Source organism: Gopherus evgoodei, chromosome 18, assembly GCF_007399415.2.
Source record: "Gopherus evgoodei ecotype Sinaloan lineage chromosome 18, rGopEvg1_v1.p, whole genome shotgun sequence".
Classification (NCBI taxonomy): Eukaryota; Metazoa; Chordata; order Testudines; family Testudinidae; genus Gopherus; species Gopherus evgoodei.
Genome location: NC_044339.1, coordinates 1503072 through 1520685, shown reverse-complemented (window position 1 = coordinate 1520685; position 17614 = coordinate 1503072). Strand labels below are relative to the sequence as shown.

The 17614-nt window shown below is 48.7% G+C and overlaps 1 protein-coding gene across 1 annotated transcript in view; it reads right to left on the bottom strand.

Annotated features, from left to right (window-relative positions):
* LDLRAD2 (low density lipoprotein receptor class A domain containing 2) overlaps window positions 1–14423 on the bottom strand; it is a 43360-nt gene extending 28937 nt beyond the window's left edge. Inside the window, exon 1 of the mRNA XM_030537798.1 lies at window positions 14317–14423. Within this exon, the coding sequence (XP_030393658.1) occupies window positions 14317–14404 (88 nt within the window). The 5' untranslated portion in view covers window positions 14405–14423. The remainder of the gene's footprint in view (window positions 1–14316) is intronic.
* Window positions 14424–17614: the final 3191 nt, after the last annotated feature.

The window sequence follows — 17614 nt, the reverse complement described above, 5'->3', positions numbered from 1 at the left end:
GAGGTGACCGAAATAGATGGGGTACCTGTGGAAGGAAAAACCCAGGGACCAGGACCCTACTTCATAATACCAGTACAGGGGCAGAAGGTACAGCAGCTCCTAGTACCTCAAAAACACCAGAACACTGTATTAAGCCTTGCCCATGGTCATCTTTTTGGGGGGCATTTAGGGATAAAGCCCTACAATAGTTCTTGTGGCCCAGAGTACATGAAGAAGTGCGGAGGTACTGTGCCTCCTGCCCAGAGTGTCAGCTGCACAGTCCCCGTCCCCACCTGAGGGCACCTTTAGTACCCCTTCCCATCACTGAAGTCCCCTTTGAGCGAATAGCCATGGACCTAGTGGGACCCCTGGAGAAGACGGCTCGGGGCCACCAATATATACTTGTTGTTTTGGACTATGCTACTTGCTACCCAGAAGCCGTCCCTCTGCAGAACACAGCCTCTAAAACGATAGCCAAAGAGCTGGTGGGGATCTTTGCCCAAGAGGGGCTACTAAAGGAGATGTTAATAGACAAAAGAACACCATTTATGTCAAAGCTAATGAAGGACCTCTGTACACTGCTTCATATACATACCCTGAGAACTTCAGTCTACCATCTGCAGACTGATGGGTTGGTAGAAAGGTTTAACCGAACCCTCAAGGCTATGATAAGGAAGGTGGTAAGTCAGGACGGGAAGGATTGGGACACCCTATTACCTTACCTTATGTTCGCCATCTGGGAGGTACCTCAGGCCTCAACTGAGTTTTCACCCTTTGAATTATTATATGGGCGCCATCCCCGTGGCATACTAGATATCACCAAAGAGATCTGGGAAGAGGAACCCAGTGAGGGGAGAAGCATAATTGAACATGTATTGAAGATGCGAGACCAGATTTCCCAGGTGACCCCTATTGTACAGGAACATTTGGAAAAGGCGCAGGAGGCCCAGCAAACCCACTACAATTGCCAGACAAAAGTCTGACAGTTCCAACCAGGGGATCGGGTGATGGTGTTGGTACCCACTGCAGAAAGCAAGCTTCTGGCCCAATGGCAGGGGCCCTATGAGGTGGCTGAACCTGTGGGGGAAGTAACCTACAAGGTGCGGCAGCCAGGACACTGGAAACAAGAACAAATTTATCACATTAACCTCCTGAAACCTTGGAACCAGCAAGAGGCATGTGTGGTGGCCCAAGAGGCCCCAATCCAGGTGGAGAACCTACATGAGCAGATCAGGATATCCCCTGATCTGACACCGAACTAAAAGAAGGAGGTAACTGAGATGATCAATCAGTACCAGGGCGTATTTTTCAACCAAACCACGCCGGACCACCGAAGCATATCGCCACATTATCACAGACCCTGGGGCAAAATTAACTTTAAGGCCCTACTGGGTCCCAGCAACAAAAAAGGGAGGAGATCGAGGCTGAGGTAAAAAGGATGTTGGAACTAAGAGTCATTGAAGAATCGCACAGCCCAATTGTGTTGGTGCCCAAACCCGATGGCACCACTAGATTTTGTAATGACTTCCGCCGGCTGAACGAGATCCAAATTTGATGCATATCCCATACCCTGCATCAATGAGTTAGTTGATCGCCTGGGCAATGCCCAATTTTTGACCATCCTTGATTTAACAAAGCGATACTGGCAGATTCCCCTTGCCAAAGATGCAAAAGAAAAGACGCAAAGAATCCTGTGGCACCTTATAGACTATCAGACATTTTGGAGCATGAGCTTTCGTGGGTGAATACCCACTTCCTCAGATGCACGACGAAGTGGATATTCACCCACGAAAGTTCATGCTCCAAAACATCTGTTAGTCTATAAGCTGCTATGGGATTATTTGCTGCTTTTACACATCCAGACTAACACGGCTACCTCTCTGATAAAAGAAAAGACTGCATTCTCTATCCCAGAGGGTCTGTTTCAATATACTGTTCTTCCTTTTGGACTGCATGGGGCACCTGCCACCTTCCAGCGTCTCATGGACAAGCTTCTATGGCCCCATACCAGTTATGCAACTGCATACCTGGATGATGTAATTATCCATACCCCCGGCTGGGAGACCCACTGGGAAAAGGTGGAAGTGGTTCTGGACACGCTAAGACGGGCTGGCCTTACAGCCAATCCAGCCAAGTGTGCTATGCGGCTAGCTGAGGCTAAATACCTTGGCTACATTGTAGGAAGAGACATGGTCAAGCCCCAACTGAACAAACTGGCCCCAGCCAAATTGGAAAAAGCAAGTCTGGGCATTCCTGGGGGTGCTGGAGTACTACTGGTGATTTATTCCCCATTTTGCTACCAGAGCAAGTCCCCTGACAGACCTGATGAAAGCCTGGGGTGCAGATAGTGAAGTGGACTGACGCTGCAGAGAACGCATTCACGGGTCTCCGAACAGCCCCCTGCAGTAACCCCGTGCTTGTAGCCCCAGACTTCAACAAAGAGTTCATTTTGCAAACAAATGCATCTGAAGTAGAATTGGGAGCTGTCCTATCGCAGATGGTTGGAGATGAAGAACACCCAATCCTCTACCTCAGCAGGACACTCCTTCTAAGAGAGCAGATGTATATAAAAGCAGCAAAGAATCCTATGGCACCTTATAGACTAACAGACGTTTTGGAGCATGAACTTTCGTGGGTGAATACTCACTTCATCAGATGCATGCATCTGACGAAGTGGGTATTCACCCACGAAAGCTCATGCTCCAAAACGTCTGTTAGTCTATAAGGTGCCACAGGATTATTTGCTGCTTTTACAGATCCAGACTAACAGGGCTACCCCTCTGATACTTGACAGATGTATGTAGTGGTTGAGAGAGAGTGCCTTGCTGTGAAATGGGCCATGGAAACATCTCGTTATTACCTGCTGGGACGACGGTTTACCCTTGGAACCTATCATGCACTTTATTTTGGATGCAACAAAATAAAGAGAAGAATGCAAGGGTGACCAGATGGTTCCTGTCTTTACAACCTTTCCAATTCACCATATGACACCAGGCCGGAAGCCACCAAGGCAACGCAGACAGCTTATCATGAGTACACTACCTGATGTCCCAAGTTGCCCAAACCTGTGGTGTTGAGCATGGGGGTGGGGGGGAGATATGTGACAGGGTCAGGCCAGATGGCTACAAGAGAGTGGTAGAAGGTAGATACATTATCTCCAGATTAAGCAGGTCCCTTTTCCCTGGGTAAGATAACAGGGACTATTCCAGAACACTCAGAAACCTTCTAGAACTAATTAAGGCAGGCAGGCTAATTAGGACACCTGCAGCCAATTGGGAAGTTACTAGAATTAATTAAGGCTAATCAAGACCCCTTGTATAAAAAGGCTCTCACTCCAGTTAGGTGTGTGTAAGGAGCTGGCAATGAGAGGACATGCTGCTGGAGGATTGAGGAATACAAGCGTTAAAAGACACCAGGAGGAAGGTCGTATGGTGAGGACAAAGAAGGGGTTGGGAGGAAGCCATGGGGAAGTAGCCCAGGGAATTGTAGCTGTCGTGTAGCTGTTCCAGAGGGCACTCTAGACAGCTGCAGTCCAGAGGGCCCTGGGCTGGAACCTGGGTAGAGGGCGGGCCCGAGTTCCCCCCAAAACCTCCCAACTCCTGATCCAACACAGGAAGATCTCTGAGGCTAGCAAAATCCGCCAATAAGTGCAGGACCCACCAAGGTAGAGGAGGAAATTTATCACAATACATTCCAGGAAAAAATCTGGTGGTAGCAGAAACTCTGTCAGAAGCCCAGCATTGTTCTCAACTCCCCTGAACTAGAAAATGACGTAAAGGCGCATATAGACCAATGTCAGAAAAGAGACTAGCTGCAGACTTATGCACATTCAGAGGACATCACTATCTGGTCATTGTAGACTGTTTTTCCAGGAATATGAAATAATGTACTTGAAAGACATAACAATATCATGGAGAACCTGAAGTGCACTTTTGATCACTTTGGGATTCCAGAACAACTAATGATAGACAATGGACCATAATTCACAGCAGCCGAATTTGTCATTCCAAATGAAATATGATTTTGATCATATTACTAGCTGCCCAGAGTATCCACAAGTGAATGGAGAGGCTGAAAGAGATGTACAGACAGCAGTGAGAGTCAATCCTTGCTCCTCTCAGTTACAGATCAATGCCAAGAACGGCTACTGGATCTAGTCCAGCATGACTCCTGAGGGGACGACAACTCCGAGCTACTGTTCCAACTTTGGAAAAGAATCTCGCTCCAAAGTGGCCAGACATGAAGAGAGGAGCCAAATAGGATAAAAGAGCTAATGAACATTTTTACAACAGATATCACTCAGAGAACAGCCAGGTCTAGAATGTGGTGACCATGTTAATATCAAATTGGATGCAGAAAAAGAATGGACAACTCCAGCTGTCATGAAGAAAAATAATTCAGCACCCAGATCATAAGTGATGGAGCTGACAATGTAGAGTTCAACATAAATCATCAACATCTACAGTTTGTTCCTCACAGAACAATCAACAGGGCAAACTCAACAGCTGGTAGATGCAGAACAAGTAGACGAGGACTCAAGGATTCCAGCATAGCCAGTCATTGCAGATAATGGACAGCCAGATGACCAAGTCATTATGCATTCCAGTTGTGTAATTAGAAACCAGTACAATTCAGAGACGCTGAACAGACTGATCCGTGCTGAACATCAAAGACAGCGCGGCAGTGTGAATACTGTAGCTGGTAGGAATGTAGAACTTAAAGGGGGAGATGTGTTCGGACGCTAAACTGTATCACATTATTCAGCCACTAGCTGGCACTGTGTGTGACACACTTTATTTAAACTAAACTTAGCAGTACCTGGTGGAGCGTTAAAGCCTCTAACGATGAACACAGCTGGGGTATAAGCATGCTCTGGGCCCAGCCCACATCTGGTTCAGAAGAATATGATAAGGGGTATCTCAATGGCTTGAATTAGAATAGCTTTAGTGATCCCTCCCCTGCCACTTCACACAGCCATGGATTTTTCAAAGAACCTCACCCAGTGACTTCTGCATCTCGCTCATGACCTTTGCTGGAGATCTGGCTTCACTTGCCCACAATGAGTTAAGTCCGTCTGGTTCTGAGCAACCTCTCTCCCATAGTGCATCTCTGCAAGCCTTTGACCCTCCTCCCCCTCTGTCCCTCCCCATGGAGACCTAGAAAGCTCACAGGCATTTAATACAGGAGCTCCTAGGAGGCCCACAAGGCTGGAATCTGAGTGCACACACAACTTGTGTATTTACATTGTTCCCCGACTCTGCAGAGGGCCTCACTCCTCCAGTCATGTTTTCCCAGCAAGCAAATTAAAAAAATACCAATGATGTCACTTTCCTTTCTGAGTAAAAGCAGTAGAGCTTTGCCAGTTATTTCCAAAGGGGACTGACTTCAATTCCATCCCAGCGTCAGTCAAACTCTGCTCCCCAGGAGCAGGCAGGCTCTGCGCCACATGCTTCTGAGGGATTATTTTTCACCATTTTAAAATATTTTTAACTTGTTCATATATGATCAACCCTACAACACCAGATCAGCATGCACCTTCCAGTGCTCATAGATTCATAGACTCTAGGGCTGGAAGGGACCTCAGGAGGTCACTGAGTTCAGTTCCCTGCCCTCATGGCAGGACCAAATACTGTCTAGACCATCCCTGACATTTATCTAACCTACTCTTAAATATCTCCAGAGATGGAGATTCCACAACCTCCTAGGCAATTTATTCCAGTGTTTAACCACCTTGACAGTTAGGAACTTTTTCCTAATGTCCAACCTAAACCTCCCTTGCTGCAGTTTAAGCCCATTGCTTCTTGTTCTATCCTTAGAGACCAGCTCAGTGATAACGAAGGAGCATGCACAGCCTGGAACTCAGCAGCAGCAGCCCTACAATAACAAACCACCTCACCTTCTTCAATTTCACTAGTAATTTCCCATGTGGAACTATATCAGATGTTTTTCTTTGTCTACAAAATCAGTTATCATCTCAAAGAAAGAGGTCAGGCTGGTCTGGCATGATCTACCTATCATAAAACCATGTTGTAGTTTATCTCAGTTACCATTTACATCTATATCCTTAACTACTCTCTCTTTCAGACTTTGTTCCAAGACTTTGCATACAACTGAGATCAAATTAACGGGTCACTTTTTTTCCTTCTCTTAAATATAGATACTAAATTTGCACTTCTCCAGTGAGTTGTGGTTGTGCTGACACCATGATTACAGTCTACTGGACTGTTCTGGGCCTCACAACAGTGTTGCCCAATGGCCAGAGTAAAAGCGGCAGCTCTTGGGTTTGGGCTATGTGGCCTAAGGGCCCAAGACAATATGGCCGCCCACAAGCACAGGGCCATGTGGCCTACTGGCCGGAGTCAATATATTGACCCTCAAGTATAGGGCTGCATGTTCTAATTGCCAGAGTCAATATCGCGGCCATTGAGTGCAGGGCTGTGTGATCTAGTGGCTGGAGTCAACACAATGGCTCTTGAGTGCAGGGCAGCGTGGCCTAATGACTACAGTCAATACAGCAGCCCTTGAGTGCAGGGCAGCATGGCCTAATGGCAAAATCCGGGGGCTACCACTACGGGGGGGGGTAGCGTTGGGGTAGGGGAACCAGGCCCACCCAACTCCACCGGGTCCTGACCCAGGGCCCTAACAGTGGCAGAGTGGTCTGCCACTGGGTCAGTGAGGAATCCATCCACAACATGCTGACCTTACACAGGTGGCAGATATCACTCATTCCACCTCCCTGAGTCACTTCCTACCAGGCTTTCTGAAACCTCAGTCCAGATGGCATAAGGGTCTCCGGGCTCCTCAGCGCATGTGACTCCCTGAGACTCTGACTTCAGCCAGTTAAGTGTAGGCAACAGGTCTCCAGTTTGGGTCTCGGGATCTCCAGCTCCTGCAGGCAAGGGCTGTAACGACTTCTGGGCCGGAGCCTCCACCAAGCGTCCTTCCTTCTTGGCAGTCAGCCCAGACTGAGCTGGGCTGCTCTCCTTTAAACTGGCACAGCAGTTGGAGCACGTCCAGCAGGGTCTGCCCATAGTGTGGGATTGAGCCTTTCCTGTCTAGTGCTGGGTATGCACACCCCACCACATTCAGCCAGAGAGATGAGTCCCAAGTTTATGGACTTATTAAAAATCCTTGCTATTGGGCTTGCAATTTCATGTGCTAGTTTTGTTAATGTTCTTTGATGGGGATTATCTGGGCCCCCGATTTAGTCCCTTTAAACTGTTTGAATTTGACTTCCCCCTTGGATGAGTAATTTCTACTTCCATATGCTTATTCCCATTAGCCATCCATCCACTGCCCCCAAGCTCTGCATTAGCCTTATTATAAACTGAGGCAAAATATTTATTTAGGCATTGGACCAGGCCTAGATTATCTTTAATCTTCACCCCATCCTCAGTACTTAGTGGTCCCACTTCTTCTGTCCTTGTTTTCATGTTATTGATATTACTGTAGAACTTTTTACTATTGGTTTGAATTTCCATTGCAAGGTCCAACTCTGCTTAGCTTTTGGCAGTTCTCACTTTATCCCTACACTCTCTGACCTCCAAGGGGTAGGTTTCCTTGCTGATCCATCCCATGTTCCATTCCTTTCAGGCTTTCTCCTAATCACCTTGTCAAGGTTTCTTTCCCCACTTTGAACTTTAGAGTGCAAAGGTGGGGACCTGCATGAATACTTCTAAGCTTAATTACTAGCTTAGATCTGGTACGCTGCCACCAGCCAGAAATTCAGTGTCTGGCACATTCCCTGTCCCTGGCCCCCCCAACTTTCCCCTCCCTGTGCTGCCTTGAGAGGCTTCACCAATTCCCTGGTGAACACAGATTTAAACTCCTTGGATCTTAAAACAAGGAGGAATTAGCCATCCTCCCTCCTTTCCCCCCACCAATCCCTGGTGAGTTCAGACCCAATCCCCTTGGATCTTAAAACAAAGAAAATCAATCAGATTCTTAAAAAGAAAGCTTTTAATTAAAGAAAGAAAAAGGTAAAAATTATCTCTGTAAAATCAGGAAGGACAATGCTTTACAGGGTACTCAAATTCATATAGACCAGAGGGACCTCCCCTCCCCAGCCTTAGATTCAAAGTTACAGCAAACAGAGGGAAAAATCCTTCCAGCAAAAAGAAACATTCACAAGTTGAGAAAACAAACATAAGACTAATCCGCCTTGCCTGGCTATTACTTACAATTTTGAAATATGAAAGACTGATTCAGAAAGATTTGGAGAGCCTGGATGTACATCTGGTCCCTCTTAGCTCCAAGAGCGAACAACGAACAAACAAAAAGCACAAACAAAGACTTCCCTCCACCAAGCTTTGAAAGTATCTTGTCCCCCTATTGGTCCTCTGGTCAGGTGTCAGCCAGGTGTACTGAGCTTCTTAACCCTTTACAGGTAAAAGAGACATTAACCCTTAACTATCTGTTTATGACACACCTATTTGAGATGCTTGCTCATCCAGTTTGGGCTGCAAACTTTCCTTAGGAATTTTTCCTCCTTGCTTGGGCTGCAGGCTTCAGATACTTGGACTTTAAGAAATTCCAAGCCTCTTCCACATTCAGATCCTTGAGTTCTTCTTGAAGATGTGTTGCTCATGTCCATTCCAATGTCGATGTGTGTTTGCCTGGAGCACCACCCCTGGAAAGTTTTTCCCTCAGCGGTATCCGTTGGGTTGGCTCTGGTGCCCCCAGGAGTCGCGCCCTCATGGTGTTGGTATAATGGGCTCTGCCGTCTTGCCACCTCCTCAGTTACTTCTTACTGCCTGTGATGGTCACTGGAACTGCTGTTGTCTCTGAGTTTTTCCACAAGTATTTCTTAGTGAACTTTTCTTATTTACTGTACGTAATTCTTTTTGTAGTGTTTAAGTTTGTTAGTTAGTCAGCTGACCCCGCTTAATGGGTGTGATGCTGTATGGCATATGGGTGACCATTTATAATATGTTTGATACCAATATTACAAAATTGCATTGAATCTTACAATATATGCCATGTAAGGTATTAGTGGGAAAGTTATAATTGGCTAAGTATGATCATCAGGTTTGTATCATCTTTGTATTGTGAGCAGAGGTGAAAGTAAGCTAGTACGGTGTACCGGCAAGAGCCGGTACACTGTACCAGATCGCACTGGCTTCCACGGTGGGGATTTAAAGGGCTCTGGGCTCCCGGCAGGGAGCCCAGACCCTTTTAAATCCCGCCCGCAGCTCCGGTGGCTGAGCTGGGGTCGGGATTTAAAGGGATCAGAGCTCCCTTGGCTGCGGGCAGCCCAGAGCCCTTTGAATCCTGCCCGCAGCTCTGGCAGCTGGGCTGGGGCTGGGATTTAAAGGGCTTGGGGCTCCCCACAGTGGCAGGAGCTCCAGGCCCTTTAAATGCTGGCCCCAGCTCGGCAAGGCTCAGGGTTCCCCACAGCTGCAGGAGCTTCGGGCCCTTTAAATCCCGCCTGCAGCTCCTGCTGCCGGAGTTGTGGGGGGGTATTTAAAGGACCCGGAGCTCTGTGGCAGCTGGAGCCCCAGGCCCTTTAATTTGCCCCTGAGCCCTGGGGGCTCCCAGCCATCTCTGCAGCTGGGAGCCCCTGTTGATTTAAAGGCCCTGGGGCTCCCAGCCACAGTTGGTGCCCCAGGGCCTTTAAATCTTGAGAGGCCCCACCTCTACCAATTGAGGCCATGCCACTTCTGGATGAGGCCACGCCCCCTCAGGACTCCAGCATTACCGGTAAGTGGTCGGGGTGAGTTATAAATATGTGGTATTATTTGAATATCAAACTTGTGCTGTGTTTCTGGGTGACCCCCAGACAGATTGGCATCAGCACTATCCAGCCTTCTTGGTGGCCTATTAAGGGCAATCAGCTGTACAATGAACCCCTTGAGAGAAGCCAGGGGCTACAACTATGAGTCAGCAGGAGACATAGGGACATGTCTGTGGACAGGAGACTCCAAGTGTTTTTCCAGGCCCATGTGCTGTGAGCTTGTGTTTGGGACTGAGGATGTACAAGCCACATGGCAAAGGATAGAAAAGGCAGCTGCACCATCTCCATTTTGTCTTCAGTCTGGCTTCTTACCTCTGGAGCAACTTCTCTACAAACTGAAGCTCTGAACACAGGACTGATAGACCCATCCAAGCTGTGGATGTGTTCCAAAGGGTCTTTCAAGCCAGCAAACTCACCAATGCTGCAAAGAGCCTGACATATGGACTCTGAAGTCTTTTATATGTATCTGATGGCTTTGACCATTTAACAACTCTCTTCTCATTCTTTTCTTTTCTAATAAACCTTTAGTTACTAAAGGATTGACTGGCAGCATGAAATTTCGGGTAAGATCCAAACTAATATTGACCTGGTAATGTGGCTGGCCCTTTGGGGGTCAGAAGAACATTTTATATAGGGAGCAGTATTTTTTAAATAACTCCTCACCTTACTGGATCTATTTGTTGATTGGGAGCCAGAGAACTGGAATGCAGTAAAGGGGGTTCTGTGATTTCTATTTTTTAGCTTCTTGATAATGAATGTGGGGAATCAGGAGCACAGTGGAGGGAGGGATAGCTCAGTGGTTTGAGCATTGGCCTGCTAAACCTGGGGTTGTGAGTTCAGCCCTTGAGGGGTCAATTAGGGATCTGGGGCAAAAATCAGTACTTGGTCCTGCTAGTGAAGGCAGAGGGCTGGACTCAAGGTCCTTTTCAGTTCTAGGAGATATCTCCAATTATTTTTTTTTTTTTTAGTTTGTGCCTGGTTGGTGAATCTAACTACAGTGTTAACCTTCAGTTCTGGGGGAATCTGCTCTCCTCTTGCAGCCTGTCCTGACCTTGGCATTTTCAGTGTGAGCTGCCCTAGGCACTTCAGGTCACAGCGGGGTTAGCCCATCCCTGGTGCAAGGGCATGCCTCAGTCCCTGGGGTTTGAGATGTGCGTTGTGCCATAAGCCAATGCCAGTTAATAACCCACATTCCAGCTGCCTCAAGTGTCTGAGGGAGGCCCATGTGCAGCAGTGCTGCAGGATTTGCAAAGGCTTCAGGCCCCAAACTAAGAAGGACAGGGATACCAGACTGAAGTTCCTCCTTATGGAGGCAGCGCTTTGTCCTCCCTCAGAGCCAAGTCACGCTGACCTGGCACCAAGCACCCCAGCGTCTCTAAGGGAGGCGTGGCATTGTTCTGCTTCTCCAGTGCTGAGGAAGGACTCTGCTTCTATGTCCCAGGACTCCTGGCACTGAAAGTCATCCCTGGTGCCAAGGAAAACAACTCCAGAGGATCCCCATTTGAACCGCTTTCAACACGTTCTCTGCTCTACCTAGCCTGGAAGGTGGCCTTCCTGGGCACCCTTACTTCTGCCAGAAGGATCTCAGAGATCATGGCAAATTGTTGGGAGCAGAATCCCAGTTTTCAAAGTCTCTCCCACCTCAGGGAGGTAGACTGGGCCCTGGAGAAGGTCAGAAAATTTCCCACCTTCTGATAGCCCCCTGCTGTACCATGGGATGGGTCAGCCATCAACCCGCACCGCTGGTGCTGATGAGCAGAAAAAGGTTTGCTCCTGTAGCGTACTCCAAGACTCCCTCAACCCACACACATCAACTTACCAGGAGTTTGTTTAATGGCCCTTCTCACTGTTACCCTGAAATCACAAGGGAGCAGTCCACTGGGGCCAAGCTCACACAGAATCAGCTCACGTCCCCGGCCGTGGCATTGCAGTTACACACAGAGACCTGAACAATGCTGCTCTGTGCCTCTGGGAGCCCACACAGTGAAAAATGTACGTCTGGGAAGTGCTGGGGCGGCACATTATGGAGCCAGCATATTCTAGCTCTCTTGCTTGTCAATGCCAGAGGGCCTGTCTCCTTGATACCAAAGCATCTGGTTTCCTATGCAGGTGATTTCAATCCAATTACATCTGAAATCATTGGCCGAGACAGCTCCTTTGGAGAAATAAGCCCTGCAGCCTGCTGTTGAAATAACCTTTGAAGTTGTACAGTGGAGCTTACTTTGCAGAGGGATGAGGGTTTGGCTCCTTCAAAGCCTTCAGCAGTGATTCCCCAGCAGTGAAGGGGGACTGGTTAGATTGTCCAGATGATTTTGGTACAGAGAAGCAGATCAGGTTTTTAGCTCTGACATTACCTAGGAAGTTGTGGAATCTCTTTCCTTAGAGGTTTTTAAGGTCAGGCATGACAAAGCCCTAGCTGGGATAATTTAGTTGGGAATTGGTCCTGCTTTGAGCAGGGGGTTGGACTAGATACCTCCTGAGGTCCCTTCCAACCCTGCTATTCTATGATTGTTTTATGCTAGGGTTTAGGGTCAAAGCCAAATCAGAACTAGGGCTTGTGTCTGGATTTGACTCAGGGAAATCTCAAAAACTGATCTTCTAATATTTTGGCCCAAAACATGTAAAACTGTCTGACCTAGTGAGATCTGAGCCATCTTGAGTGGTGCAGCTCACACAAGACCAGCTGTTCTTATAAGGTTTCAGCTGGGTGGGAATTCGAACTAGAGAAATCCAACCCCACCTGAAACACAGGAGGGACTGGATTGGAGGTGCCAGTTCATATCCATGTCTGGGTGAATCCTGGCCCCACTGACAGCAATGGCAAAACTTGCTATGTGGCCAGGATTCCCCCTCTATTTTTTACAGCAAGTCCATTACAGCAGTGAAAACCTGAAATGGGTGAAACATTCTGTGCTGTGCTCTGGTGCCTGGTGTGGGGCAGCCAGCATGCACAGTGACCCAGAGGATAGGACGTGGTGACAAGGGCACTCCACACTCTCCTGGGGTCCGTGTGCCCTTGTCCACCCGCCTACCCAGCCGTGCTGGAACAAGGTGTGTAGTGGGGGTGCTGAGAGCCATTGAACCAAACTGTAAACCCTGGATATGATGGAAACCACTTCAAGCCAGGGGGTGCGGCAGTTCCAGCACATATGCATCCACCTACGTCCTCTCCTCGCAGTGTAGCCTGTGCCCCTCTCAGACGCTTCCTTGAGGAACATGTCTTTCTGTCTGTTGACCCCAGTTCATTCCAGTTCCCAGGGGAAGGGAAGGTAGGAGACAACCCTGCAAAGTGAACGTCCCTCACAACCCATTTCCTCTGAGTTTCAGGGAATTTCCTCCATCACCTCCAAACACTTTCCCACTTTTCCTCATGGGATTAAAGTACTAAATCCGACACAAGAAAGCATCTACCGCTTCTGCCCCAAGGGGTTTAACTCCTGGACTCTACTCTAGAAACATCCCTCCTAATGTTTCCACCTCGTGATGGGGAGCCATCTCTTCCAAACTAACATTTGCTTAGGCCAGTAGGATTCCTGGGCTGGTGAATTACATGCAATGAATGCGTTCATTCTCTATGGTAAGACACGTATTGATAATTCTAGCACTACAGCTGCACAATGGACAATAGATAGTTTTCCGTCTATGGTGCTGCTAAAGCACCTGTCACTGTCTTGGCTAACCAGATCTGGATGTAACAGAGCGCCAAATGCAGCACTTGGTCACACCCATAGAAGCTCCTTGTTCAGCTTACTGGGGTTGCACAAGGGTGAGAGAGGGCTGCATTCAGCCACGGGACTAAGGTCAAAATGCTGCTCTTCAGTCCACACTGTGGCTCTCTTACCCATGTCGCAGAAAAGAGGGGAGAATTTTGTTCCAAGGCAAGTTAATAGGTTCTACCTACTCAATCATGTTTCCCTGGACAGAAGATGCCATGTAGGACTCATACTGCCTTGTTGGACTCATTGAGCCTGATTTTCTTCTAATTTCCACCAGTTTCACACTGGTGGAACTCGCTCCTGATTTGCACCGGCAGAACTGAAACAGGAATGATGGTAACAGTGATTCTTCTTGCACGGTGAATGAGAGTTTGGCCTCAACACCCTGGGAAAAATATTCATTTCAAACAGTCTGTCAAGTAGCTGTATGTCAATGCCAACATCATTGCACAGTTCAGCACAACATCAGGGCCCTTGAAGTATGCCGAATGTCTTCCATGCTTAGAAAGGTCGCACCTAGCACTGAGGACACATAGGCAAATACACACCGGGGCACAGCCAATCATGATTTGGGAAACTACTGATGGTCACCTGCTAGCCACAGACCATATGAATCATTCAGTATTATCAGTATTTTGCAGCTGCCTTTTAAACCAGGAAAAATAGCAGCTTCTGTATAGGCCATGCACATATCTCTCCCCATCCTAGTGAAACCGTTTCGCTCTCACCTATGCAAAGATCGGAAGGAGTGTGGCTACAGTGCATGTCAGATATGCACTTTAGATTCAGGTGTAAAGTCAGGTTTCTACTAGTAAATCAAAGAGAGAGCTTGAGTTCTGGATCAGCCCAGCTGGGGAGCAAATAAGCAGTCTGGAAAAATCATCATACCTGTTTCTATGGATGAGACCTCCAATGCCATGAAGTTCAGCAGAACCAGCCACTTTGATAGCATATGCAAGTGTCCCCCCATCTTCATGTTTCCTTTTTCAGGAGCCCCAAATCCCAAACTACAGCGAGACATGAGGAAGTGCCAGCCAGGCCAGCAGCAGCTGGTCGACTGAGGAGTGTGGTGACCTCCTAGCTTTCAGTGAACAAATCAAGCTGGAGGTTGCTGTGACATGGGAAGAAAGAGGAGCAGCTGATCTGCTCATTGTGAAAGGCAGCAGCCCTGGCTGTTGATTAAAAGGCAGAGGACTTTTCTCTTTCTTGTCTGGGCACAATGACCCCTAGAGCTTTACTTTTGTCCTTGCTTCAGTCCGCTCTTCACGGTCAGGATTTGTGTTGGTGCGTAGCCATGGCAACTTTGGGAATTTGATGGAGCATTAGAAGAGCCAAGGGGAACAATAAAACATGCTGCCCCAGGATCCTCCAATCCATTACAAGACTAAAAGGTATCATATGGTGACAGCAAACCAAGATGGACAATATCTAGCCAGTGAGGATGAGGGCACAGCTGCTGGGCATGACGTGCCATGGCACTAAGAAGACAGGTATTGGGAGATCCAGGCTGAAAACGATGGGCTCGGGACTGATTTAGAACTGATGGAGACTACTCAGGCCCTGATTCCATTAGTTGCTTGAGCACTTGAGCACTCCCATCAAAGCTGTGGGGGAGGGATAGCTCAGTGGTTTGAGCATTGGCCTGCTAAACTCAGGCTTGTGAGTTTAGTCCCTGAAGGGGCCATTTAGGGATCTGGGGCAAAAATCTGTCTGGGAATTAGTCCCTCCTGAGGTCCCTTCTAACCCTGATATTCTAAGTCAATGGAGCTATACACACCCTTCAAGGGAGCCACCTGCCTGAATGCAGGCCATAAAGAGGAATATCATAGAACAGGCCCAGGCAGCTATTTATCAGACTGACCTTGCCAGGGAGGTGGGAGAAGATGCCCCATTTAGAGAAGGGCATCCAGGCTCCAATGTTTTTCAGGAGACCCAACTGGACAAAACAAGATCATCTCCATTTTCTTCCTTCAAAACCTTATTGTCCTGGTCCCATTTCCCCACTTCTACTGCTTGGGCCCACTTCCCCCTTGCCTTTTATCTCCCTCCCTCAGTGGTTGCTCACCCATCCTGGCCTTACAGTGGACCAGAGCACTGCAGGTTGCTCAGCCCATAGGACTTGCCTATGGCACTAACAGAACTACTGCTGGAGGCTGAGGTCTGCAGAGCAGTGCAGGAGGTTTAATGCTAATGAAAACTGGGTGTCCAAATCCCCTTTATGGCTTTGAAATTCCCATCTGCAGAGTGTGTGTGGGTGTTTGTAAAAATCCTTTCTTGATTTATTGTGGCACTATCTAGGTTCTCATGGAGGTAGATTTGGCATAAAGCTTTAGCTCTCCCATGAGAGGCCAGGGCTTCTGCAGTGCTAGCATTCGGGCAGGAACTCCACCCACTCCCACCACACCCACTGGGATGATTCTGGAAAATCTGAGGGTTTCCCAGTCTGGTAAAGGCTGAATTTATATGATTCAAGTTCATCCAAATAGTGATTTGCTAGGAATTAGAGAACATGGTTAGCCCAAGAACTAACAACAACATCCCAATGTCATAATTGCTTAACTCTTTATCCCCCTTGATTGCATTTGTTCCTGTACTTGATAACCAGTCAAGACTGTCACAACCTATTTCCATGGTGCAGCTAAGATGCATGGCCAGCTAGTGTAAGTGAGAATACTTTTCAAACACAAACAGTCCAGACAAAAAATGACTGTGAAACGCTGAAGGAGATTAGAGAGGCTATAAAAATAAAAAACGCAATAATAACGGGGGATTTCAACTATCCCCATATTGACTGAGTACATGTCACCTCAGGATGGGATGCAGAGATAAAGTTTCTTGACACATTAAGTGACTGCTTCTTGGAGCAGCTAGTTCTTCTTCGAGTGATTGCTCATATCCATTCCAGTTAGGTGTACGCGCCGCGCGTGCACATTCGTCGGAAAACTTTTACCCTAGCAACTCAGTGGGCCGGCAGGTCGCCCCCTAGAGTGGCGCCACCATGGCGCTCCATATATACTCCTGCCGGCCCACCCGCTCCTCAGTTCCTTCTTACCGCCCGTGTCAGTCGTTGGAACAGTGGAGCGCGGCTTAGCTGACCTCCACTTCCCTAGCTACTCGTTTTCTCGTATATAATTATGCAGTTATAACACTTTTATATATATATTTGTATGGTTAGTTTAGTTAGCGGGGTTCAGGAAGTAGCCCCTTCCATGAGCCCAGTGCCGGAGCCATGCATGGCTCACCGGGTTTTAAAAAGGGGCCCGGCTTGCCAGAAGCCGCGGCTGAAGAGAGATCTACATGACTCCTGTTGAAGTGCCTCAGGGAATCACACTTGACAGATAAGTGCCCCATTTGCAAGGCTTTTAAGCCGAGAACAAAAAGATGCGGGACTTTCACTTGCCCCTCCACCTTGGGCGCGGAGCGATGTTCAAGCGGCGGGCAGAAGCGCCTCCTCGGCACCGGACCCCGCCGGTACCACCAAGGCCTTTCGGCACCGACCGTCGCCGGCACCGATGTCGACTCGGCACCGCTCCCTTCTTCCGAGGTCGAGAGAGTCTACGATTCCTGCTGGTGCCTGGCGGCTCCCCGGCACGCGCCGTGGTTGAGCCCCCTGCTCCCGCTACTTCCGTGCCACCTGCATCGCAGCCAGAGAGCTCGCCTCAGTTGCGTTATCCGGCACCGTCACCTGCAGAGGCACCGATGACTTCGGCTCCGTCGATTCCAGTCCCCCAGGACCAGGGAATCCGCTGCCTGGCAGCTCCCCGGCTCGCGCCGTGGTAGAGCTTACTGCTCCTGCTGCTTCTGTGCCAGCTGCACCACAGCTAGACAGCTCGTCTAAGATGGCTCGCCCGGCACCGACGACGTCGGCACCGTCGATCCCGGTCCCACGAGGGCCGTAGAATCCGGTGCCTGACGGCTCCCCGGCACGCGCCGTGGTTGAGCGTATTGCTCCTGCTGCTTCCGTGCCAGCGGCACCGCAGCCAGAGAGCTCGTCTACTCGGATCGCCCGGCGCTGACACCTGCTACGACACCGATGACGTCGTCACCGTCGATCCCGGTCCCATAAGGGCCGTAGAATCCGGTGCCTGACGGCTCCCCGGCACGCGCCGTGGTTGAGCGTATTGCTCCTGCTGCTTCCGTGCCAGCGGCACCGCAGCCAGAGAGCTCGTCTAGTCGGATCGCCCGG